Raw genomic sequence first — 25,355 nt, 5'->3', positions numbered from 1 at the left:
AGAGGCATTATCTACGCCTACGAATTCTCCACAGACAGGCTGGTGGCAGAGAGCGTCCTTCCTATCTGCCGCTCCTCTTACAACGACGTGGCCGGCTACAGCTACAACATTGGCCTTGTGGTCCCCTATGACAACATCTAGGCAGGGTGGGAAGAAGGGAAGTCCAGCTGAGCTGGACCCTGGAGAAGGAGAACCCCGAGGATGGCGTTCCTGCAGACCTCTTTGGAGGGCTCAGAAGCCATAGGTTGGCCAAGCAGGTAGCAGAAGAGGGGGGGACACATGGGGGTCTCCCCAAAGGTTTAATAACAGCGCTGTAGGAATGAAGAAGAGATGGTTGCCAACAGGAACCATGATAGATAGGCAAGAATCAGGAGATGATAATAAAGGCTTTAGCCCAAGAATCAGGAGGTCGTAAGACAGGTTGTAGCCCACGTGTGCAGAGACCATCCTAGTGGAAGGGAGGGCTTCCATTCCTTGCACCTAGCTGAAATAGTTCAGTGCTGCCTTTCTGGAACAGGCGCCGATGCTACCTGCAACATCTGGAGATCTTAAGAAGAAAATGAGACTTTGGAAGCTTTTTTTCTTGTAAATAAAATATCTTTATTAAGTGTTGGTCTCGGGATGAGGGGGTTGGTGTGCTTGAAAATGGCTGTTTTATTGTCAGGGGTGCTTACATTAGGAGAAATCCCACATTAGGAGAAAATCCTGCCACAGGTAAGTCAAACACGTGTGTGTAAGTATCCTTTCTTCTGCAGCTCCGCTGGCACTTTGCCTGATCGCACCAGGACTGCCGAAGCAGCACCCCTCCTTAACTCTGCTGCCTGGGGCTGCTGGGAGTTGTAGTACATCTCTAACATGGTGCAGCATGGGGATCTTTGCCTGATCCATTCTCTAGGCCAGTTTTTGCTTTGCCTGGTCACAAGTCATCTTGTGGGGCCTCCCTGCTGGGTGGGCTAGGGCAGCTGCCAAACCAGCAGGGAGAGCACCATAGGTATTCCTCTCAGCCATTGCAACTGGCTGAGGATGATGGGACTTGGTGGCCAGAGAGAACTTGGATGGGCAAGGCCTCAGCAGCTGAGAGTTTGCGGTCCTTGTGCAATTGGGAGAAAAGTGACTGGTATATATGGGCAAAAGGGTCTTTTCTGGGCAACTTTAAATGTCCTTGTTTTCCTCATGCCAATTGGGCTAATCCAGCAGTTTCCCCAAAGGAATCTTTCCAGAAAGGAAGATGGTTTTGGTAGTCTGGAGGTATCCTGATGCTCCCATCAAGACACTTCCTTTTCTAGGAACTTCCTTCTTGAAAACTTGCTGTAGAGGAAAATTGTGACATGCTGGGGGTCCCTGGATTGCCTATATTTATATGTATCAGTGGAGCTGCAGAAGAAAGATGCACATACAGGTGGATGTATATTGTGTATAGAGCCAAGGCAGTGTTTTGCAAACTTGTCAGATGTGGGGGACGTCAACTCCCAAGTAATTCTGGGAGTTGGCAGCCATCCACCTTAAAGTGGCTAAGTTTGAAAAAGACTGCTCTAAGGTTACCAGATCTGGGCTGCAAAAACATGCTAGGCCACTAGAGGGTGCCAAATGCAGTTTGCTGCCCTCTAGTGGTTTTTTCTTCTTTTGCAGCCCAGAGCTGGTAAACTTAGTATGGTATACACCCTAATATATGGTAATATGTAGATACATAAACATATACCATATATTAGGGAATATGCCTATTACTGTATGTGCCTGTGTACATTAACACAGTTGCATACAGTCATCTAGGCTAAGATCTATTGGGGCTTTCCTAATAGATCTTAGCTTATATTGTTCTATGTGTCTGTGTATCTTAACACAGACACATAGAGCAACATAGGCTAAGATCTATTAGGAAAAAAGGGTCCCAATAGATCGACTGTATGCACCTGTGTTAATGTGCACAGGCACATACAGTAATAGGGGTATGTCCTAATATATTGGAATGAACCGGACACACTGTGACTTGACTATATATGTGAATCTCTCTGGGTGTGGAGGTGCTTGTGTTCTGGGTGTGTTTTTTTTTGCCGCCTCGCTTCTCATCCAAGAAGCTTCTTCAGTTCTGACTGACTGGTGGGGAATGGAACAATTTATATTCTTTGCAGTCATCTGGTCATTAGTACTCCAAAGGTCGGCCGTTAGCTCTTCAAGAGCCGTTGAAGCCACCTGGGGGTTTATCTGTACCCTCGGAGTCACCTGAACCAGTGTGGAGATGAGCCTGGGACCTTCTTGGGACTGCTGAAAGGACCGTGTTGGAGACGGGAGAAGGGTGGTGGTGTATCCCTCCCACTGTCAAGAGAGGACTGTTCCATTGTAACACAGATGGCCTCTTTGACCCCTTTCAAACCAGGGGTCCTCTCCATCCAGAACGTGGACTTTGCTGTCTTCAAGAGTGGCCTTTGTCTCTCAAATGCAGATGGACCACTGTTCCAATTTGCTTTTCCAAGAGGCAACTGGACTTCGTTTTTCCTTGAAGATGTTTCGCTTCTCATCCAAGCAGCTTCTTGGATGAGAAGTGAAAGTCTTCAAGAAAAAATGAAGTCTAGTTGCCCCTTGGAAAAGGACCTTTGGAACAAACTGACCTGGCTAAGAATCTCCAGACAGATGAACTGCTGAATCTTGTCCTGATGTTCTATGTTGTGCCGTGTGTTCATGAACAAAACAAGCATTCCACAAGTGCATGGCACAACATAGAACAAACCTGTTACGACAAGATTCATACTTCAACACTGAAGTATACAGAAAACCCAGTGTTTATATTTTATTCTCACCATTCACTGGAGCAAAAACACGGAAGTCATCAGAATCCTACATTACTGGGCTGAAGGTTTACCTACCAGCAGACGGATTAGACTAAAAGACATCGAAGAAGACCTCAGGACCCGTGACTATCCCAATTGGGCCTTCATCAAATCCAGATAAAGGTCCAGTAGGATCCTTTATCCGCCCAATAAGAACAAAAGAACCAACGAAGCAACATCAATCCATAAAGTGCAGGAATATCTGAAAAGCTCGGGAGGATTTTCAACTAACTCAATGTACATGGACACTTTCAACCCAAAAATACACTAAGGCAGTGTTTCTCAAAACCTTGACAACTTTTAAGATGTGTGGACTTCAGCTCCCAGAATTCCTCAGTCACCATGCTCACTCAGGAATTCTGGGAGCTAAAGTTCACACGTCTTTAAAAAAGTTGCCAAGATTGAGAAACTGCACTAAGGCAGAAGCTTGTCCACCCCAAGGATAAAATGCTCACACACAAACTGAGCAATGCAATATGTGCAGTAGAATGGAGTGAGACATTTACAGGTCTGTACGTTGGAGAAACAAACCACAAATGCATGGCACAACCTAGGAGAACAAGCACACCAGGACAAAATTTAGCGGTCCATCTGCATTTGAAAGACGAAGGCCACTCTTTCGAAGACAGCAAAGTCCACGTTCTGGATAGAGAGGACCGCTGGTTTGAAAGAGGGGTCAAAGAGGCCATCTGTGTTAAAACCCAACAGGCCTCTCTCGACAGAGGGGGAGGGATACGACACCACTTACCTCCTGTCTCCAACACGGTCCTTGCAGCAGTCCCAAGAAGGTCCCATGCCCATCGCCACACTGGTCCAGGTGACCCCGAGGATAGATAAACCCCCAAGTGGCCTCAACAACTCTGAGAGCTAACCACTTACCTTTGGAGTACTAAGGACCAGAAGACTGCAAAGAATATAAATCGTTCCATTCCCCACCAGTCAGTCAGAACTGAAGAAGCTTCTTGGATGAGAAGCGAAACGTTGGGGCATGTCTATATACATATATACACATGCAGACTTGTTAGCATAGTTTATTCCAGGAATAGACAAATTATGTCTCTCTGTGTGCATATATATACATACACATATATGTGCATATTAGCATATTTTAGTAAATAGAACTATCTGTATGAAATGCTAATATGTACATAGAAGAATGCCTATATATATTACTACATAAAAGCTGGTATAGGTAGCCCTTGAGTTAAGAGTTCATTTAGTGACTATTTGAAGGTATAACAGCACTGAAGAAAGTAGCTTACAATTGTAACATCCTCGTGGCATGTGATTAAAGTTCAGAAGCTTGACAGTTGACTCATACTTATGACGGTTGCAGTGTCCTGGGGTCAGGTAATCGCATTTTGTGACCTGACAAGCAAAGTCAATGGGGAAGTGAGATTCACTTGAGAATCGTGTTACTAACTCAACAACTGCAGTTAACAAATGTAGCAAGAAGTCATTAAATTGGGCAAAACTCACTTAACAAAATGCATTGCTTAGCAACAGAAGCTCTGGACTCAAATGTGGCCATTAAGTCAAGGACTACCTGTAATATATATAGCCATTCGCCCCGAAAGCTAGCTTACCATGGGCACCCCCTTAGAATGGCACCCCCTCGTGACATGGATCAGGGGGTCCTACTGGTGTTTGGGGACTTATCACAGCCCAGGAAGCTAGAAGTAAAACACGTAACAACTGCACAAATATATCAAACACAACAACACTGCATCAAAGCAGAGGTCCTTTTACTGGATGCTGGAAGGTTGGTCTTCAACTCAAGATGGGAATCCATGTGGCTGGTCCAGATGAGTCTGAACTTTGTGGATCCGTGGCAGTTGCTCCAAGAGACATGTGGCCCTCCCACCCACCCAAGCAAGCTCACAGCCATCTCCAAAGCCTCCCACCACCCTGTTGCAGCTACTCCGCCATCAGTAGCAGAGCGCCATGGGTTCCAGCGTCAGGAAGCGGACGTGCATCTTGGTCTCTATGTCGATTCCTTCCCATATCTGGCATCGGAAGGAAAGAAAAAACAGGGGTTAGAGGAGAAGACAATTTCTGATCCTGCAAATCTTCAGTCGTACTTCAGAAAGGAGCAAATGTTACGTTCCAGAACTCTGACTCACAGTTGACTTGGCCTTAGATTTTTCCCAAAAAATAACTGGTGGGAAAGAGATTCACTCCAAAGGGGATGCATGGACTTCCCTACCTTTGCTTGGTCCTGCCTGAGGTGGCTTCCTCTTGTGAACCTTTTGCCTTAAGGACTTTTCTGCTTTCCTTTGGCCAGTTAACCTAACCCTACCACCCTTGTAAAGTTCATAACACCTTTCTCCAATTTTAAGTTGAGTTGAAATAGTCCACTAAGCAGGGAACCAGGGTTATCTACCCCTACAGAGATGAAGGTAGTCGGGATTCCCATCGGGCCACGGATGAGAGGCCTGGGGGGGCTGAGATTAGGGAAGGCAAGATCTGAAACTCATTAAGCTTGGACGTTACAGGAGGTCCCTTTTCAATCCCTAAATTAAGCATAATCCTGCTTCGATGTTTGCTCAACCAGGAAGCTCCATGGATATGCTTGGGACCAATCATTATTTAGCTCCAATTATTTTCCCCGAGTCAAACTTCAGAAGTTTGACCTTTTTCCTAGAACTGACACAAGAGTAGGCCAAGTCCACTAGTATCTTCCACCCATCTTCAAGTTACCATGGTTGAGAAGCACTGTTCTAGCCTAAGACTACAAGTAGATCCCAACGTACAATCACAAGCGACTCCAAAATTTCTGTGGCTAAGCAAGAGAGTTGTTAAGTGAGTTTTGCCCCATTTTAAGACCTTTCTTGTCACAGTTGTTAAGGGAAACACTTTAGATGTTAGGTTAGGTAATACATTGTTACGTGAATCTGGCTTTCCCATCGACTTTTGCTTGTCAGAAAGTCTTGAAAGGGGATGATGCCTTGACCCCAGGACACTGCAACCATCCTAAAGAGATGCCAGTTGCCAAGCGCCCAAATTTTGATCACGGGATCACTGGGATGCTTGCAACGGTGGTGTGAAAAATAGTCAGCTTCTTCAGTGCCATTCTGACTTAATCAAAGGACTATCTGTATAGCAGTTTTTGCAAGATAGCAAAAGACAGGATTGAGTGATGTCCACTGAATTTCCAGCCCTAAACCACCATCTCTCCCCTACGCTGATTATTTGGGAGACTTTGTGTTGGAAAAACCTGAGTGGAGATTTTTTTCTGTGAATTTGGAAATGACCAGGGGGTTTGCTTGGCAGAGCTGAGTAGAGATACGGGCAGGATGCCAGCCCTGTTATTATACACAGTTTCTTTTTCACCAAAAACCACACACTAGGTATTTCAGCTTGATATGTTTCGTGTAAGGAAACCACACCTGTGTGAATTTGGTTAGACTTCTGCTGTGAATATATTCAGAGTTTTTCCATTGCTGTATATTCTTTCATTTTAATCTTCAAATCCTATATGGATGGGAGAGTTTTCCTTCCCCAATGTTGTGCCAATGTGATTCTTGCCGCTGTCAGCTAACACTTTAATAAATTACCATGCTTTTCATTTATATCCCCTGGGATCAGACCTAATAAAGATATCCCTGGTTTTAATTCAAATTTCAGTTTTCTGATTATTTCCTTTTTTATTTTCCCTTCCTGAAATGAATCTCTTTTCCTTCCTAATCTTAGGAGCCGGATCAAGTCTACAAAGGGATCACATTTGACGATTTCCTGAAGGTGAGTCAATCTTTTTGCATTTTTATTTAATGATACAAACAGAAACGTTCAAAGTATAAAAATATTTAATAATCAGTTGAATGGATGGAGGGAAAAGGGAGGGGTATATAGAAAGAGAAGGAGCTACCAGAATGCCCGTCTTATAATAGTTTTAAAATCTTTTTTTTCTTTTTAATCTAAATCCTTTAAGTATGTGCAGGTATCTTTTTCTTTGCTTACCTTTTTATTTATTAAGTACTAATTCAAATTCTATGGCTCCCGTCTCAAGAAGTGACTTTGTGAACAAAATTAAACATTGCAACAACGCAACAATTACGTTTGCATGTTTTACTTAACTAATAAAAAAAATATTGTTTTAAAAAAGCCAAAAGTTTTTTTTTAAGGTTACACCCAAGGTTATATACCCAATCAAGCATAAAATCCCAGCCATTTGAAAGAGAAATGGCAACAGACCAACATAAAATTGACCTTGGAGAAGATAGTTAGCAAAATGGGAGGTCAGCTCAAGAAACAAGACCAAGTCAGAATGAAATTTAACTAGGTTACCCTTGGCATAAAAGGAAGGGAGAGAAAACGTCAGGCTTTGAAGATGCTCTAAGAGCTGACCTCTCTGCGTGCGCACAGGCAGGTTCAGCATGTCACCGGCTAATCGAAGGAGAAAACCTAGGAGTTTATTTTATTTAATTTTAAAAAAAATATTTTATTTAATTTAAAAAAAAAACCTTTCCACCGGGTGCCTGGAAAAAAAAGGGAGCCACAGAGTCCATCAGTGGCTCTTGCACAAGGTCTCCATATTTAAATGCAACTGGCTGTTTAATTAAAAGCAGGGTGAAGTTGTTCAAGTGCACACTAAACTGGAACAAATGCAAAAAACCCTAGGAGTTTTATTTTATTTTTTAAAAAACCTTTCCACTGGGTGCCTGGGGAAAAAAGGGAGCTCCTAAGTCCATCAGTGGCTCTTCAACAAGGTCTCCATATTTGAATGCAGCAACATGGCTGTTTAATTAAAAGCAGGGGGGCAGTTATTCAAATGCACACTAAATTGGAACAAATGCAAAGTAAAACGCTAGGAGTTTATTTTATTTTATTATTATTTTTTTAAAAAAAACCTTTCCACTGGGTGCCTGGAAAAAAGGGAGGCCCAGAGACTCTCAATGGCTCTTCAACAAGGCCTCCATGTTTAAATGCAACTGGCTGTTTAATTAAAAGCAGGGGGCAGTTATTCAAATGCACAGTAAATTGGAACAAATGCAAAGAAAACCCTAGGAGTTTATTTTTTTAAAAAAAAAAACCTTTCCACTCCCCACTTCCAAAATGAAAGGGACTTATTCTTCAATTTTAACAAAAATGGCCATATACAGGTAATTCCCCCAGGTATGAACGTTTATTTAGCGAGTGTTCACAAAAAGAATTAATTCAGAAAGGATACTTACAGTTAGACATGCAAAATTGCGACCAAAAACAGGACTCTGCAGCCACGTGGCTTGGAGAGAAGCCGGAAGTGGGTTAGGGATTTTTTTTTTGGTGCCTGGTCACATGACCGAAGCAGATTGGCTGATTTTTGCAAGATCTCTTTTGCTTTTGCTTTTGCTTGGCTGGAGCTGCGTGGGAGCCCTGCTGCTTGCTGGGCTTGAGGACTAGAATTTTACCATCCTGTTTGTAAGCCTTGGGTGAGTGATTGCTGAGGTAACCCAACCAAGCATGGCAGGACAACTGTGGTTTAGATCAGAAGTCTCCAAACTTCGCAACTTTTAAAGACTTGTGGACTTCCAACTCCCAGAATTCCTCATGCCGGCTGAGGAATTCTGGGAGTTGAAGTCCACAAGTCTTAAAAGTTGCCAGCTTTGGAGACACCCTCCCCCCGTTTAGATTGGTGGTGCTGTATGAGGTCACCTAATTGTAGTTCATCCACTCAGTCACGGTTTCTCACGGAGTTTGCTACCCACTTCTTACTCATTTCAAAGAAAATGTTTCCATAATAGAAAACAAATTTGAACTAAAGAATGCCAGCCAAAAAGCCAGTGGGCTTTACAGACTTCTGAATAAGTCTGGAGACTGTAAATTAATAATAATAAGTTGGAAGGCACCTTGGAGGTCATCTAGTCCAACCCCCTGCTCCAGCAGGAAACCCTATACCACAGGTCTGCAACCCGCGGCTCCGGAGCCGCATGCGGCTCTTTCAGGCATCCCAGTCCTCTGCCATGTGCAGTCCAAAAAAAAAAAAGTGGGACTAAAAAAGTTCAACCAATCAATTCAAATATGCAGGGTAGGTGCATATCTCGCCTTGGCTCCACTCTTCAGTCAAACCCTGTCCTGCGCATGTGCGCATGTACGCGCATGTGCACACATTTTTTGCGGCTCCCAGTTTTTCCTTTTGTAAGGAAACTGGTTCCGAGTGGCTCTTTCACTGTTTCAGGTTGCTGACCCCTGCCCTATACCATTTCAGACAAATGGCTGGCCAGTTTATAAGCATGAAGTGTGAAAGGAGAGTGAAGTCACATGAAGTGTTAATACCACTTTACAAGGCCTTAGTAAAGCCACACTTGGAATAGTTTTGGTCACCACGATGTAAAAAAGATGTTGCGACTCTAGAAAGAGTGCAGAGAAGAGCAGCAAAGATGATCAGGGGACCGGAAGCTAAAACATGAACAACTGTTGCTGGAATTGAGTATGTTGAGTTTAATGAAGAGAAGGACGAGGGGGGACATGATAGCAGCCTTCCAATATCCAAGGGGTTGCCCCAAAGAAGACGGAGTCAAGCTATTCTCCAAAGCACCTGAAGGCAGGACAAGAAGCAACGGATGGAAACTAATCAAGGAGAGAAGCAACCTGGAACTGAGAAACTTCCTGACAGTGAGAACAATTAACCAGTGGAACAACCTGCCTCCAGAAGCTGTGAATGCTCCAACACTGGAAGTTTTTAAGAAGAGACTGGTCAGCCATTTGTCCGAAATGGTGTAGTAGTAGGGTTTCCTGCCTGAGCAGGGGGTTGGACTAGGGCTTTGGAGAATAACTTGACTCCCTATTCTTAATGGTTCATTAGAAACAGGGTCCTTTGAATCTTTGCACCTACAAGAAGAGAGCTGACTTGGCACAGCTTCTACCCAGCCCTAATTTTATTATTTCAAAGCCGCTTACAATAATCTCCCTCATCACAGTGAAGCCTGATTTGTTAGTGCTAATTGTTAATAATAACTATTGGTTTACCACAATGCCTGGTGAAAAATGATTGGTGCAGAGGCGTATGCTCACAATCCTGAAGTTGTTTTTTTTCCCAGCCGCAAAGTGGAAGAGTGTCTTCTTGGTTCTTGCAAAAGGGACGATGGTGGGGTTTTTTTTCCCTTTGATTTTTCTGGCCAGGTGGTGTTTGCACCCTCTGTGATAAACCAGCCTGGCAACATTCCTCTCTAACATGCCTGAGCTTTTATTTTTTCAAATGTTTTTATTACATGCTTGGCTGAAAAAAAGGGAGCCGTTTCAATGCAGGATTGAAATACTGAGGTTATAATTTGGTGGTGTTCAAACTGTATGTTGGACCCCCAGATTATTTATCCATGCAGACAGATAGGACTGATAGGTAGGTAGGTAGGTAGCACTTAAGATAGGCAGATTAGATAGATAGATAGATAGATAGATAGATAGATAGATAGATAGATAGATAGATAGATAGATAGATAGATAGATAGATAGATAGACAGACAGACAGACAGACAGACAGACAGACAGACAGATAATAGATAGATAGATTGATATAGATAGATAGATACATAGATAGATGATATAGATTGATAGATAGATGATAGATAGATAGATAGATAGATAGATAGATAGATAGATAGATAGATAGATAGATAGATAGGCAGGCAGATAGCACTGAGATAGGCAGAGATAGATAGATAGATAGATGATAGATAGATAGATACATACATACATACATATAGATGATAGAGATAGATTGATAGATAGATTGATAGAGATAGATAGATAGATACATAGATAGGTACATACATAGATAATAGAGATAGATAGATGATAGATACATAGATAGATAGATGATATAGATAGATAGATAGATGATAGATAGATAGATGATAGATAGCACTGAGATAGGCATAGATGATAGATAGATAGATGATAGGACTGATATAGATGATAGATAGATGATAGATATGTTTTTTTATTAATCCAGTTAATAATAAATGCTCCTTTTTAGAAGATAATTTTAGATAGCGAGAAAAACTTGTTCAGACGGTTCCAAACTTGCCTAGAACTGTGGTTTTTCTCTGGTTGTAGAATGCTGAAAAACTCCCTGTTTTTATCTTTTGGTTTCTAGGGGGGGGGAAATTGCTCTTTTTTGTAGTTTTGTTCAAGGAAACCTTGCATTTCAGCCTCCCCTCCACATTTTTCTCATGAAGGCTAATTATACACACAATGGGTTGCCCTAGCAATTAAATACCTGCTGTGTTGACTTGATCTGACCATGGGGAACGCTGGGAAGGTCGTGTGAAAAACCCCCACTTTTTTGACTGCCGTTGTAACTTTGGTCACTAAATGAATTGTTGTAAGTCGAGGACAAGTGGTCGACTGGCAGAAATTCATTTCGTGAACGTTCAAAGTTACAATGGCACTAAAAAAGGTGACTTTTTCACCCTAACGACCGTCGCAGCCTCCCCGTGGTCACGTGATCAAAATTCAGACTCTTGGCAATTGACTCGTATTTATGACGGTTGCAAAGTCCCGGGGTCACGTGACCCCCTTTTTGCGACCTTCCGACAAGCAAAATCGATGGGGGAAAGTAGATTAACTTCACAACTGTAATATTTATGGATGCTATTGAAAAACACTGTGTTTTCAGAAAGAAAGGAAAAAGAAAGAAAGAAAGAAAGAAAGAAAGAAAGAAAGAAAGAAAGAAAGAAAGAAAGAAAGAAAGAAAGGAAGGAAGGAAGGAAGGAAGGAAGAGAAAGAAAGAGAAAGAGAAAGAGAAAGAAAAAGAAGAAAGAAAGAAAGAAAAAAAGAAAGAAAAAAAAGAAAAAAAGAAAAAGAGAAAGGAAGGAAGGAAGGAAAAGAGAGAAAGGAAGGAAAGAAGACAGGAAGGAAGACAACATTCAAAGCTTTGTTGAATGTAAAATTATTTCTTTGAGAGCGTTTTGCACCACTCAGGTGACCCTGAGGACACAGATAAACCTCCAAGTGGCCTCAACAACTCTCTAAGAGAAGGCAAATGACCAGCTGTCTGCAAGGAGTATAAATCCTTCCATTCCCCACCATTCGGTCAGAACCTGAAGAAGCTTCTCAGACGAGAAGTGAAACATCTTCAAAGAAAAACAAGAAAGTCCAATTGCCTCTTGAAACCATGATCTGGATGAGTGAGGATCTCCACAGACATCTCTTCCCTTCCCTGTTCTACGATGGGACAAAAACAACTTAAGAGTTGTCTTTTGGGACCACGTGAGGTCCACTAAATGGAAACGTCCCCACCCAAACTGAACTTAACATTCCCAACGTGACAGATTTAAGCAGTGTGTTCTTACTCTTCTCCACCCCTTTCCCAAATACTGAACTGCAAGGCTTTTATTTTTTTTGCATTACACCAAATCTGGAATTTCGTCTTCTGGACGTCAAAATCAGATTGGGACACCCCCCACCCTCCCCTGCCCATCCAAATGCAATTATATGAGCTTGGTTTTCAGCAATGGGGTCCACTTCTCTCCTGTGCTTTCCTACCATGTTGTTAAAATTGCTCTGCCCCCCCCCAGCACCCCTCCATCAGCAGGAGGAGAAGCAGAAGCAGCAGCAGCAGCAGCAGCAAGGCAGGTTGGGAACTGTGAAATAATTAAAATCAATTACTCCCGTAGCCCCAGGCCACTGTCTCGTTCTCTTTTCCACCGGGAGCCAAAAATAGGAAGATGCTTTTTAAGCAGTTGCGCTGTCTGATTTGTGTGTGTGTGTGTTGTGTGTGTTTGTGTGTGTGACACAGGATCACTTACGATGCCATCAGGAATGTCAAAAGGGCATCTTTTGCCCACGTTGCTCTAGTCCAGTGATGGCCAACCTTTTGGAGACTTGAGTGCCCAAACTGCAACCCAAAACCCATTTATGTATCGTCGGGTGCCGGGTGGGCGTGTCCCATTGGGTGGGCGTGGCTGCAGTGGTAATGGCAGACTGGGCGGGACTAAAAAGTTCAATCAATTCCAACATTGCGAGATCTTTTTTTTTCCTGCGAGAAGTTGAAATTGATTGATTGAACCTTTTTTTTTTTGCACACAGCGGCGGAGGCCTAAAGCGAAAAGGTTTTATAAAGCCCACCTGAAAGCCTAGGACTGGGGCGACAGCATGTGTGCCCACAGAGAGGGCTCCGCATGCCACCTGTGGCACGCGTGCCATACGTTCTCCACCACGGCTCTAGTCCCTTCTGGGACACGCACCACTAAGGATCCGCTTCTCCTTTAGTGCTGCTTATCTTGTAGAAAGCGAGACAGCTGAAGTGGCAAAGGAGGTGAAAAAAAAAGGACACCGCCATTTTTCACACCACCGTTGCCACCTCCCCGCGGTCACGCGATTAAAATTCGGAGGCTTGGCAACCGACTCACATTTATGACGGTTGCAGTGTCCTGGAAAGGGGGGAGGAGTACCTGATCCCCTTTTGCGACCTTCTGACAAGCAAAGTCAATGGGGGGGAAAAAATCAGACTCGCTTTTCAACCGTGTTACAAACTTTATAACCGTGTTATAAACTTTAATGGGTGGGCAAGCAAGGTTGTGAAAATGGGGCAAAAATCAAGTCAGCGACGGTCTTGCTTAGCGACAGAAATTTTGGGGGTCCGTTGTGGCGAAGTCCAACACTTAGCTGCAAAACCTCAGCTTTGCACCCAGGTGAAGCAGACTCCAAGGTTCTCAGCCTGCTGGCCCCCAGGTAAGCTCGGCGGCCTGTGAGTCAGGTGAGGTGAGGTGGCTGCCAAGCTGATGTTGGAATGAGCTGGAGCAGAGCCAAACTCAGGATAAATCCTGACAGTGGGGAGAACCTGTGGGTAAGCAGTTTTTATGTCCGGGAATTAAATTTACAACTCTTCCTCCCCCCCCCCCCCCCGCCGATGGTGTTGTCTGATCTTTGAAATAGCAGGTGTGTAGCTTAGAGGGAAGGATGGGGGAGAATTGGGCAAGATTTCTGAAGCAGAATCAAGAGGAGCTAAAATGGAATCTGGTACGTAGAATAGAATCAATAGAATGGAATGGAATAGAAATTGGAATGAAAGAACAGAATGGAATGGAATGGAACGGAATAGAATAGAATAATAGAATAGAATAATAATAGAATAGAATAATAATAGAATAAAAGAACAGAATGGAACGGAACAGAACAGAACAAAATAGAATAGAATAATAGAATAGAATAGAAAAATAGAATAGAATAATAATAGAATAGAATAATAATAGAATAAAAGAGGAATAGAATAGAATAGAACAGTAGAATAATTAGAATAGAATAATAATAGAATAGAATAATAGAATAGTAGAATAGAATAATAGATAATAAAACAATAGAATAGAATAGAATAATGGAATGAAGAATAGAATAGAATAGAATAGAATAGAATAGAATAGAATAGAATAGAATAGAATAGAATAGAATAGAATAGAATAGAATAGATGGAATGGAATGGAATAGAATAGAATAGAATAGAATAGAATAGAATAGAATAGAATAGAATAATAATAGAATAGAATAATAATAGAATAGAATAATAATAGAATAAAAGAGGAATAGAATAATAGAACAGTAGAATAATTAGAATAGAATAATAATAGAATAGAAGAATAGAATAGAAGAATAGAATAATAGATAATAAAACATAATAGAATAGAATAGAATAGAATAGAATAGAATAGAATAGAATAGAATAGAGTTGGAAGGGACTTTGGAGGTCATCTAGTCCAACCCCCCGCCCAAGCAGGAGACCCTACACATAGTACAGATAGTCCTCGACTTACAACCAAAGTTGAGCCCAACATTTCTCTTGCGAAGTGAAACACCTGTTAAGTGAATTTTGCCCCATTTTACGACATAGTTAAGCTGTCTCAAAAGTGTCTCTCAAGGTCCTAGGTCTCACATTCCAAGGGGAGAGGCAGGTACACGCTGTGATCTACCTTGAAATCATCCAGCACTCAGGTGGGACCAACTTTTCTTGCTGACTTTAATGAGACAGAAGGGGATGGCTGGACCAAATTACCCTAAGGTAATTCCTTAAGCCACGAGGAGACACACACACACACACACACACACAGACACACACCCTTGTCATAACAAATGTGTGGTTGTAAGCATCCTTGCTCAGAATTGTAAGATGGCTGAGAAGCAGAAGGACACCAAGAGACACTTGCCCAGTCACTGGGCAACCAGTAGCAATGGAGAACTGACTGAGAGGGCTTCCCACCCAAGGATTCTCAAAGGATTTTACCTGGAACTGAACTCAACATTAGCTTATGTTCTCCTTCCATTCTGTAGGACAGTGGCTGGTTGATGTTCTCTTTCCATTCTGTAGGACAGTAACTGGTTGTTCTCCTTCCATTCTGTAGGACAGTGGCTGGTTGATGTTCTCCTTCCATTCTGTAGGACAGTGGCTGGTTGATGTTCTCCTTCCATTCTGTAGGACAGTGGCTGGTTGATGTTCTCCTTCCATTCTGTAGGACAGTGGCTGGTTGATGTTCTCCTTCCATTCTGTAGGACAGTGGCTGGCTGATGTTCTCCTTCCATTCTGTAGGACAGTGGCTGGTTGATGTTCTCTTTCCATTCTGTAGGACAGTGGCTGGTTGATGTTCTTTTTCCATTCTGTAGGACAGTGGCTGGTTGATGTTCTCCTTCCATTCTGTAGGACAGTGGCTGGTTGATGTTCTCTTTCTATTCTGTAGGACAGTGGCTGGTTGATGTTCTTTTTCCATTCTGTAGGACAGTGGCTGGTTGATGTTCTCCTTCCATTCTGTAGGACAGTGGCTGATTGATGTTCTCTTTCTATTCTGTAGGACAGTGGCTGGTTGATGTTCTCCTTCCATTCTGTAGGACATTGGCTGGCTGATGTTCCCCTCCCATTAACTAGTTCTCTCTCATCTTTCAGCTCTGAAAATGTCGGTCTTCTCCAGTCCTTATTTCATGTCTGATTATATATTGACCAGACACTGATGCGGTGATCCTTGGAGCCAGCTGCCATTAGTCTCTCACTGGGCTGGTTGTGATCTGAGAAGGCTACACAATAGACTGTGGATGTGTGGTAGTCCAAGACCGCTAACGGCTTTAGCTTCTTCCAGCCAAAGAGACGGATGCGGTGATCCCAGCCGGCCGTTGCCAAGATCTTCTTGTCTTGACGCAGAGTCACCTCGGAGATCCCAGGGTTGGTGAGCTGGTATGTTTGTTGAAGCTATGGAAAACATCAGATGTGGAAAGATGAGCATGGCCAAAGTTTATTTGTGCAGTCAAAGGGAAAAACGAAACAAAAGAAACACTCAGATAAAGTTGACCTCATTTCTCCCCAAAGAATGGAAGCATGCTGAAGTACCATCTCTCCCATCCTCCACTTCCTGCCCTTTCCCTCCCTACCGGTATTTTGACACTATGACATGACTTATAAGCTACAAACATACTTAGAGATGGTTCTTGCAATTGTCTTCTGCGTTTCCTGACACAAATTCTACCTGCTGCTTGAAAGAGCAACTAAATTGATATAGGTGCTGGAGGCTAAAACGTATGAAGAATGGTTGCAGGAATTGTGTAGGTCTAATCTAATGAAAAGAAGGACTAGGGGGGACATGATAGTGGTGTTTCCATATTTGAAGGGCTGCCACAAAGAAGAGGGGCTCCACACCAGAAGGCAAGACTAGAAACAACGAATGGAAACTAATGAAGGAGAGAAGCAACCTGGAATTAAGGAGAAATTTCCTAACAGTCAGAACAATTAACCAGTTGCCTTCAGATGTTGTGGGTGCTTCAGCACTGGAGGTTTTTAAGAAAAGACTGGACAGCTGCCTATCTGAAAGGGTATGGGATCTCCTTCTTGAGTAGAGGGTTGGACTAGAAGACCTCCAAGGCCCCTTCCAGCTCTATATTCTATTCTATTCTATTCCTGTTATTCTATTCTATTCTATTCTATTCTATTCTATTCTATTCTATTCTATTCTATTCTATTCTATTCTATTCTATTCCTGTTATTCTATTCTGTTCTGTTCTATTTTATTCCTGTTATTCTATTCTATTCTGTTCTGTTGTTCTGTTCTGTTTTATTCTATTCTTCTACCCTACCCTATTATTCTATTCTATTCTATTCTATTCTATTCTATTCTATTCTATTCTATTCTATTCTATTCTATTCTATTCTATTCTATTCTATTCTATTCTATTCTATTCTATTCTATTCTATTCTATTCCTGTTATTCTATTCTGTTCTGTTCTATTTTATTCCTGTTATTCTATTCTATTCTGTTCTGTTGTTCTGTTCTGTTTTATTCTATTCTTCTACCCTACCCTATTATTCTATTCTATTCTATTCTATTCTATTCTATTCTATTCTATTCTATTCTATTCTATTCTATTCTATTCTATTCTATTCTATTCTATTCTATTCTTTCTGAATTCTACTCTCTACTCTATTCATTTCTATTTTATTCTATCTAGTCTAATCTACCAAATCTATTTTCCTTTCCATACAAATTGAGAGCAATTTACCTCTTTGACTGCACGTCTCTTGAAACCACATTTTGGCTGCTAACTGGGACCTCCATGGTCAGGCTGATAAAGTTACCAAAGGGAGCAGGGCTGGAGTTTTCAGCTCCCTCACTTTTTGGCGTTAGGGTTAGGGTTTTTCTATCAAAGGATAACACATATCTGAGTTGCATCTAGAGCAGAAATCCTATGCCTAGTTCGCTGGAGGAAACGGTCCCGCTGTCGTTGGCCATAATCCTCAGAAAGCAAGCCGTGGATTCCAATCACCCAAGAGAATCAAATTTCTCTGGCACCAGCCTTCCCCCACTGGATGCTTTTCAAATAATCCCCCCAATTTCTAGAAATGGTTTGGCTAGGAGGAAGAGGAGAGGCCGACATTTCTAGAAGAATGTTTCTCAATCTTGGCCAGTGTAAGATTCCCACAATGAGAATTCTGGGAGTTGAAGTCCACAGGTCTCCAAACTTCCCCGTTTGGACAACCTGGATCTGCACAATGGCCACACTCTCCTGTCAGGCCATGCCGAAATGGCTCATTGTTTGGCGCTTCCTCCAGCAAAATAGGCGCCTGGGATGTCTACCCTAGGAGTAACACATTCATTACGGAACGAGAGCTGCTGAAACCCTTCCCTGCAATAAAAGCAATAGAGTGACAGCCGAGTGGCTTTCCAAAATGCCAGATTATCTCAGGAGCTTGGAATGTCCAGGAAAAGCCCCATCTGGTTTGTATTATTAATTCAAACGGGTAGAAGGGAACAATTGAATGGGGGTCTATCAAAGTCTGGAGGAGGAGGAGGAGGAGGAGGAGATTATTTCAAATTGTTAAACCTAGTCCATCCTAATTGGCTACTGTGGAAAAAAAGCTAGCTTTATCCTCCTGGCCGTCAAATTTTCATTTTTTTCCTATTTCCGCAAAGCTCAACACGGCCGCAAGTAGAATTACGTCTGGCCTTCCTCAGTAGCCTGTTTCGGCTGCCATTTGTTGGGCACACGACCCCAGACTTGTTATTAGGAAGCGTGACGACATACAGACCTTGTCAAAATTAGCAGATTCTGAATTTTCAATTGCACGGGACACAAAGCACAAACGCCGTTCCGCTTGGAGAGATTTTTTTTTTTAAAGAGCTGGGAAGCAACCCAGAACTCCGAAGGATCATAAATAATAACTTCCCTCCTATATTGCCCAGTCCACAATTCTTTTTTGTTTGTTTCTGGTATTCTTTTATGGCCCTGCTAGATCTGACAATTAAAACAAAAACAATTTTTTTTTCTCTTCTCTTCTCCAGAAGTTCTCGCTAGAATCGGATGAGTTGTCCGACGTGTTCTCCCAAATTATTTCCGAAGCTGCACAGACCTAGTGAATAGGTTGCTCCATGGAGGAGCATCGTGTTCGCTAAAAAAAAAGTGTGGATTTTCTTGCTCCCGAACTGGAAATGTAGCAGCCATTTACTATATACAGTTCAAATATTGTTACCTTTCCTTTTAAAGAAAAAAATGGAAATCATACAGAGGCAGCCCTCTACTTACGGCCACAATTGAGCCCACAATCTATGTTGCTAAGCGAGACATTTGTTAAGTGAGTTTTGCCCTGTTTGATGCCCTTTCTTGCCAACAGTGTGTGAGACGGTGGCGCTCGGCGTACAGAGATTTTGTACCGCAGTTTATTATCCAATGAGGTGCAAAGCCAAGTCTGTTCCATCCTCGACCATTTTTTTTAGCGCAATTCATTTTAAAACTTCACTTAACCGTCTTATCAAACTGTGAGGGCCCCCCAAATGAAGAAAAAGCTATACAGGAAGGGCTATGAGACTGACCTGTAAGGTCTCCAGCCCGGTGTGGCTCCAGACGCAAAGTTTCTTCTCTGAGGAACCGGACACTCCTTTGGTCTTCTCTGAATCGAAGTCGAGGCTCATGACCGGCTCCTGATGACAAGTGATCCGACTCAACATTCGGCCCATTGACAAATCCCACAGAACCACCGATCCGTCCTCGTAGCCGGCCAGGAGGTGAGGGTGAGAGCCAGTGCTGGGCTGAGAGCACATAGAAGGCAAAATAGAACAAAGGCAAATACAGGGGGTCCTCGCCTTTCAACCGTTTGCTTAGTGACCGCTGGAAGTTACAATGTGCCCACAGTGAAAAAATGACAATAAAGGTTATCTATCTATCCATCTATCTAATCTCTATCTATCAACTATATCTTATTTTATTTTATTTTATAAATACAATAAATAAATAAATAAATATCTAATCTATATCTATATCTAATCTATTATCTAATCTATCTAATCTATTAACTATATCTCTATCAACTATATCTCTATCAACTCTCTCTCTCTCTCTCTCTTTATATATATATATAAAGGTAAAGGTTCCCCCGCACATGCGTGCTAGTCGTTTCCAACTCTAGGGGCCGGTGCTCATCTCCGTTTCAAAGCCGAAGAGCCAGCGCTTGTCCGAGGACGTCTCCGTGGTCATGTGGCCGGCATGACTAGACGCCAAAGGCGCACGGAACGCTGTTACCTTCCCACCGGAGTGGTCCCTATTTTTCTACTTGCATTTTTTTACATGCTTTCGAACTGCTAGGTTGGCAGAAGCTGGGACGAGTAACAGGTGCTCACTCTGTCATGCGGCACTCGGGATTCGACCCGCCAAACTGCCGACCTTCTGATCGACAAGCTCAGCGTCCTAACCCACTGAGCCACCACATGTATGTGTATATGTGTGTGTGTGTGTGTGTGTATATATGTTATATATATATGTTATATATATATATATATATATATATATATACATATATATATATATATATATATATATATATATATATATATATATATATATATATATATATATATATATATATATATATGTTATATATATATATATATATATATATATATGTATGTATGTGTGTGTATATATAATCTATCATCACTATCTAATCTATTAACTATATCTCTATCTCTATCAACTATCTCTCTAATCTCTATCTCTATTTACATCTATCTAATCTCTGTCAACTATATCTATCTAATCTATATCTATCTCTATCTATCTGTCTATCTCTATATCTATCAACTATCTTTCTCTCTAATCTCTCTCTAATCTCTGTGTCATATCTAATCTCTCTATCTCAATCTCTAATCTCTCTAATCTCTGTATCATATCTAATCTATCTACTATCTCTCTCTCTAATCTCTACCTACTATCTCTCTCTCTCTTTCTCTAACGTGATTCCCTCTTGCGATCTTCTGACAAGCAAAGTCAATGGGGAAGACAACCTCACTGTGTTTCTAATTTAACAACTGCAGCGATTCACTTAACAACTGGACAAGAAAGGTCGTAAAGGGGGCAAAATTCACTTAACAACTGTCTTGCTTAGTGATGGAAATGTAGTCCTAAATTAAAAATAGCCCATATCTGTGGCTATTTTTCTGCATCCATGCTATTTTTTTCCTTCACCATTTCACCATCCTATAACTGGACCAGGCTGACCTTGGGATCAGCTTGCTACAGAACACGCTGATGAGTGTGCGATTGTTCGGTTGTTCCCTTTTTATATCGATTTATGGCTTGTACGGCACCACGGCTGCCATGCTCTCAGTTTGTTTGGGCTCCAGGCAGGCTGACTGATTTTTCCTGCTTTACAGGAGGATGTTTGATTGTCTGGATACCCATCAAGTCCTCCAAGGCAAAGTCACACACTTTTCCAGCCAACTGGGCGAGGCTGAATTTGCATGTGTACGCACGCGCACACACACACACACACACACACACACACACACACACACACACAGAGAGAGAGTCTTCCCTTCCCAAAGTTGTTTTGCAACCGGGACTGTTCTTAAGAAAATGCATGTAAGAACTGGAGAGCGAACGATGTAGTCCTTGACTTATGACAATGTCCATTGTTACGTGAGATTGCCCCCCCCCACACACACACTCCTTACGACCTTGCAGTTGTTAAGTTAGATTGTTAAACGAATCTGGCTTCCCCTTGACTTTGCTTGTCGGAAGGTCGCCAAATGAAAGATCACGTGACACACACACCCCCAGGGGGACTCTGCGACCTTCTTTAATACGCGCCAGTTGTCAAGTGCCCGAATTTTGATCACGTGATCCCGGCGATGTTGTGACAGTCACGGTGTGAGAACCTGTTTGAAGTCCCTTTTTCCCCCAGGGCTGTTATAACTTCAAACCCATCGCTAAACGAACGGCTGCAAATCAACCTGTGTCGTTAATGAGTTTGCAAACCCATGTTAAAAACCAATATAATATTTTTTGCAAGACGGTGAGAAATAGAATATATTCAAATAGATAAGACGTGTATCCTGAGTATTAGATTTTGTGATGAATTGGGATAAAGGGAACTGTGGTTATTTAAAAATTGGAAATGATAAACATTAAATGTTAAGTTTAAATATTAATGGGAAACTAAAACTTGGGAAAACCCAGTTAGGACAGTGACAGTCTATAAAGATTGAATGTTAAAATAGCCAGGATAGGTCTAAACTAAAAATTATTGATCAGTGTAAGAAAGTTATTTTTATTTAATTGATATAATAAGAATTGTATTAGTTTAAACATGAGACAGTGAACACTAAGGGGAAAAGAGAGGAAATATTTAATGTAATAGTTTGAGACTTGTACTAAAGATATTTGTATGTTATTGAATTATCAATTAACTCAGCCGCCACGTTGCTTTTTAAATATTTAAATGTAAAACTAGAATATCAATAAAACTTTTTTAAAAAAACAATATATATATATTTGTGAACCCATGTGTTTGTTTTATAACCAGAGCAGTATGACTTTACAGTATGACTGCCACGTTTGCTTAACAACCCCCCCCCCCAAAAAATGTCACAAAATCAGGCCAGTCACATGACGACCCAATTAACAACCGGCAGGATATGACGGTCATTCTGAGCTGAATTACAGTCGTAAGTCGAGGACTTCCCGGATTTGCGAAACATGGCTCCGGCAGTTTGCCAAAGGAGATTCCCGGTTCCCTTTCCTGCCTTTAAGAACATAATTAGTTGATTGCTTTTGACAATCCCGGGAGAAATATTACTTGGAGGAAAGAGTGATTCATGAGTTCTGGCCTTCCCTTTGTGCGCAGAGGAAGAGTTTTCTAATTAGCTTCTCATGGCTTACCTGCCAGATCCTCAGAGACATGGGCAGGCCCAGCTTGGCATCGGCCTCTGCCTTCAAGGTACAGATGGGTGTCTTAGATGGCAGCTCCAGAACGTGAACCTGACAGATGGACGGATGGATGGATGGAGGTAGGTAGAGAGAAAGATAGGTAGGTAGGTAGAGTGAAAGAGAGATAAGATAGAGAGGTAGGTAGGTAGGTAGGTAGGTAGGTAGATAGATAGATAGATAGATAGATAGATAGATAGATAGATAGATAGATAGATAGATAGATAGATAGATAGATAGGATAGATAAATAGAGAGACAGGTAGGTAGGTAGATAGATAGAGACGTAGGTAGGTAGGTAGATAAGTTAGATAAATAGAGACAGAGAGAGGTAGGTAGGTAGGTAGATAAGAGAGAGAGATTAGATAGATAGAGGTAGATAAGAGAGAGAGGTAGGTAGGTAGGTAGGTAGAAAGTAGGTAGATAGATAGGTAAATAGATAGAGATAGATAAATAGAGAGGTAGGTAGGTAGGTAGGTAGATAAGAGAGAGAGATTAGATAGATAGAGGTAGATAAGAGAGAGAGGTAGGTAGGTAGGTAGGTAGAAAGTAGGTAGATAGATAGGTAAATAGATAGAGATAGATAAATAGAGAGGTAGGTAGGTAGGTAGATAAGATAGAGAGATTAGATAGAGGTAGATATATAAGAGAGAGAGAAGAGAGAGGTAGGTAGGTAGGTAGATAGAAAGTAGGTAGATAAGATAGATAGGTAGATAGATACATAGATAGAGAGAGAGGTAGGAAGGCAGGCAGGCAGGCAGATATAGATAGACAGATATAAACAGACAGATATATAGAGATAGAGATAAATAGAGAGAGATAGAGATACACACACACACACACACACACACACACACATATAAAGAGAGAGAGAAAGAACAAACCTTTATTGTCAATTTTTACTGTGGGTACACTGTCACACATTAAAAATGAAATTTAGTTGCTTGTTCTCAAAGCGTACACATACATAACACACATTTAAACATACTAGATACAACATAGGGATAGATCTACACTCTTGCATATAAGTAACATATAAATATCTTAGCTGAAAAGCTAAGGAAGACCCTAGCTCTAAATAAAACTGTGCTTCATCCCGCTTTTGACAATTAAGGCATATGACTCCATGCATTCACGCAACCCATTGGCTACCCCCCCCCCAACAGAAGGAGCCCCACGAGTGAGGGGCTCGATAAAATTTAATTCACTTCAATATTTCTTTCAATACTTTCCCACCCCTTCCCATTGCTTTTTCCTCCTTGGCTTCCTTCCCAGCTTTACGCACTTATACGGGGGGAGGGGGAACCACGCTCGTTGAAATGCAAAATCCAATAATAATAATAATAATAATAATAATAATAATAATAATAATAATAATAATAATAATAATAATAATAATAATAATAATAATAATAATAATAATAATAATAATAATAATAATAATTAATAATTGCTCGTTGAAATGCAATTTTTGAGGCTGCACACCGAGTAGCTAGAGGGTGGCCTTGCCAACCCAGCGTGTTGCAGTCAACACACCACTTAAAAATTAACCTTCAAAACTAACCCTCCGCCTTTGTGCCGAAGCCCCTGCTGTCCCCACGGGAGAACAAAAAGAACGAGACCAAGCTGTTTCAAGAATACAAAAAAAACGCCAGTTGGAACTGTTTGTGGATTGTATTTCAGTTCCTGCAGAGGGTGTGTGTGTGTGTGTGTGTGTGTGTGTGTGTGTGTGTGTGTGTGTGTGAGAGAGAGAGAGAGAGAGAGAGAGAGAGAGAGAGAGAGAGAGAGAGAGAGAGAGAGAGAGAGAGAGAGAACGTGGGAGGGAGGGGGGGGAAGAGAGAGGACGCCCCACATCTATAATTTACTGCTGACACTTTTTTCAACATGAAGGACAGCAAGCTGAGCTGAAGCAGGGAAAAGAGGCCAAGGAACGGATCTCAGAGAGAATCAAATTGGTCCTGTTCTTGCTTGATTCCCCTTCTGGAACCACCAAGAGAGTCAGCTGAGACCAAGGATGTGCAGAAAGTCAACAGCGCTGGAGGCCTTTAGAGGAGCTGCCCCAAGTGCGAAATGTGCTGTCCGATTCGACTGTACATTTTCTTGAAGAGAAGAATAGGGGAAGAAGCTGCCATATTTATTTTTTACTACCATTCAGATCTCTCTTCCTTTCCTTCCTTCCTTCCTTCCTTGGACTCCTCTTGGCTGAGATTGGCCTCAAACATGGTCCCGGTCTTCTCTTGGACTTCTCTTGGCTGAGATTGGCCTCAAACATGGTCCTGGTCTTCTCTTGGACTTCTCTTGGCTGAGATTGGCCTCAAACATGGTCCCGGTCTTCTCTTGGCTGAGATTGGCCTCAAACATGGTCTCTGTCTTCTCTTGGACTTCTCTTGGCTGAGACTGGCCTTAAACATGGTCCATGTCTTCTCATGGACTTCTCATGGCAGGGATTGGATGGAAACATGGTCCTTGACTTCTCTTGGCTGAGACTGGCCTCAAACATGACCCTTGTCTTCTCTTGAACGTCTCTTGAACTTCTCTTGGCTGAGATTGGCCTCAGATATGGTCCTGGTCTTCTCTTGGCTGAGATTGGCCTCAAACATGGTCCTTGATGTCTCTTGGACTTCTCTTGACTGAGATTGGCCTCAAACATGGTCTTGGTCTTCTCTTGGCTGAGATTAGCCTCAAATATGGTCCTGGTCTTCTCTTGGACTTCTCTTGGCCGAGATTGGCCTCAAATATGGTCCTCGTCTTCTCTTGGACTTCTCTTGGCTGAGATTGGCCTGAGACATGGTCCTGGTCTTCTCTTGGACTTCTCATGGCTGAGATTGGCCTCAGACATGGTTCTAGTCTTCTCTTGGACTTCTCTTGGCTGAGATTGGCCACA

General features: G+C 42.0%; 1 protein-coding gene and 1 long non-coding RNA gene across 2 annotated transcripts in view; one reads left to right on the top strand and one right to left on the bottom strand.

Annotated features, from left to right (window-relative positions):
• LOC308674330 lies at positions 1-612 on the top strand. The gene is made up of 2 exons (XR_014027864.1): positions 1-285; positions 326-612. It is a non-coding gene; the product is annotated as an uncharacterized lncRNA (long non-coding RNA).
• Positions 613-4,096: 3,484 nt separating this feature from the next.
• The window catches only part of GNB1L (G protein subunit beta 1 like), a 43,204-nt gene continuing 21,945 nt past the window's right edge, over positions 4,097-25,355 (bottom strand). Inside the window, exons 6-9 of the mRNA XM_081339350.1 lie at positions 22,428-22,526; positions 19,085-19,300; positions 15,022-15,975; positions 4,097-4,831 (exon numbers count right to left, since the gene is read on the bottom strand). Of these exons, the coding sequence (XP_081195476.1) occupies positions 15,709-15,975; positions 19,085-19,300; positions 22,428-22,526 (582 nt within the window). The 3' untranslated portion in view covers positions 4,097-4,831; positions 15,022-15,708. The remainder of the gene's footprint in view (positions 4,832-15,021; positions 15,976-19,084; positions 19,301-22,427; positions 22,527-25,355) is intronic.

Source organism: Vipera berus (genome assembly GCF_964194415.1).
Source record: "Vipera berus genome assembly, chromosome: 14".
Taxonomy (NCBI): Eukaryota; Metazoa; Chordata; class Lepidosauria; order Squamata; family Viperidae; genus Vipera; species Vipera berus.
Note: the sequence above shows the minus strand (reverse complement) of the source record. Positions and strands in the feature narration are given on the sequence as shown.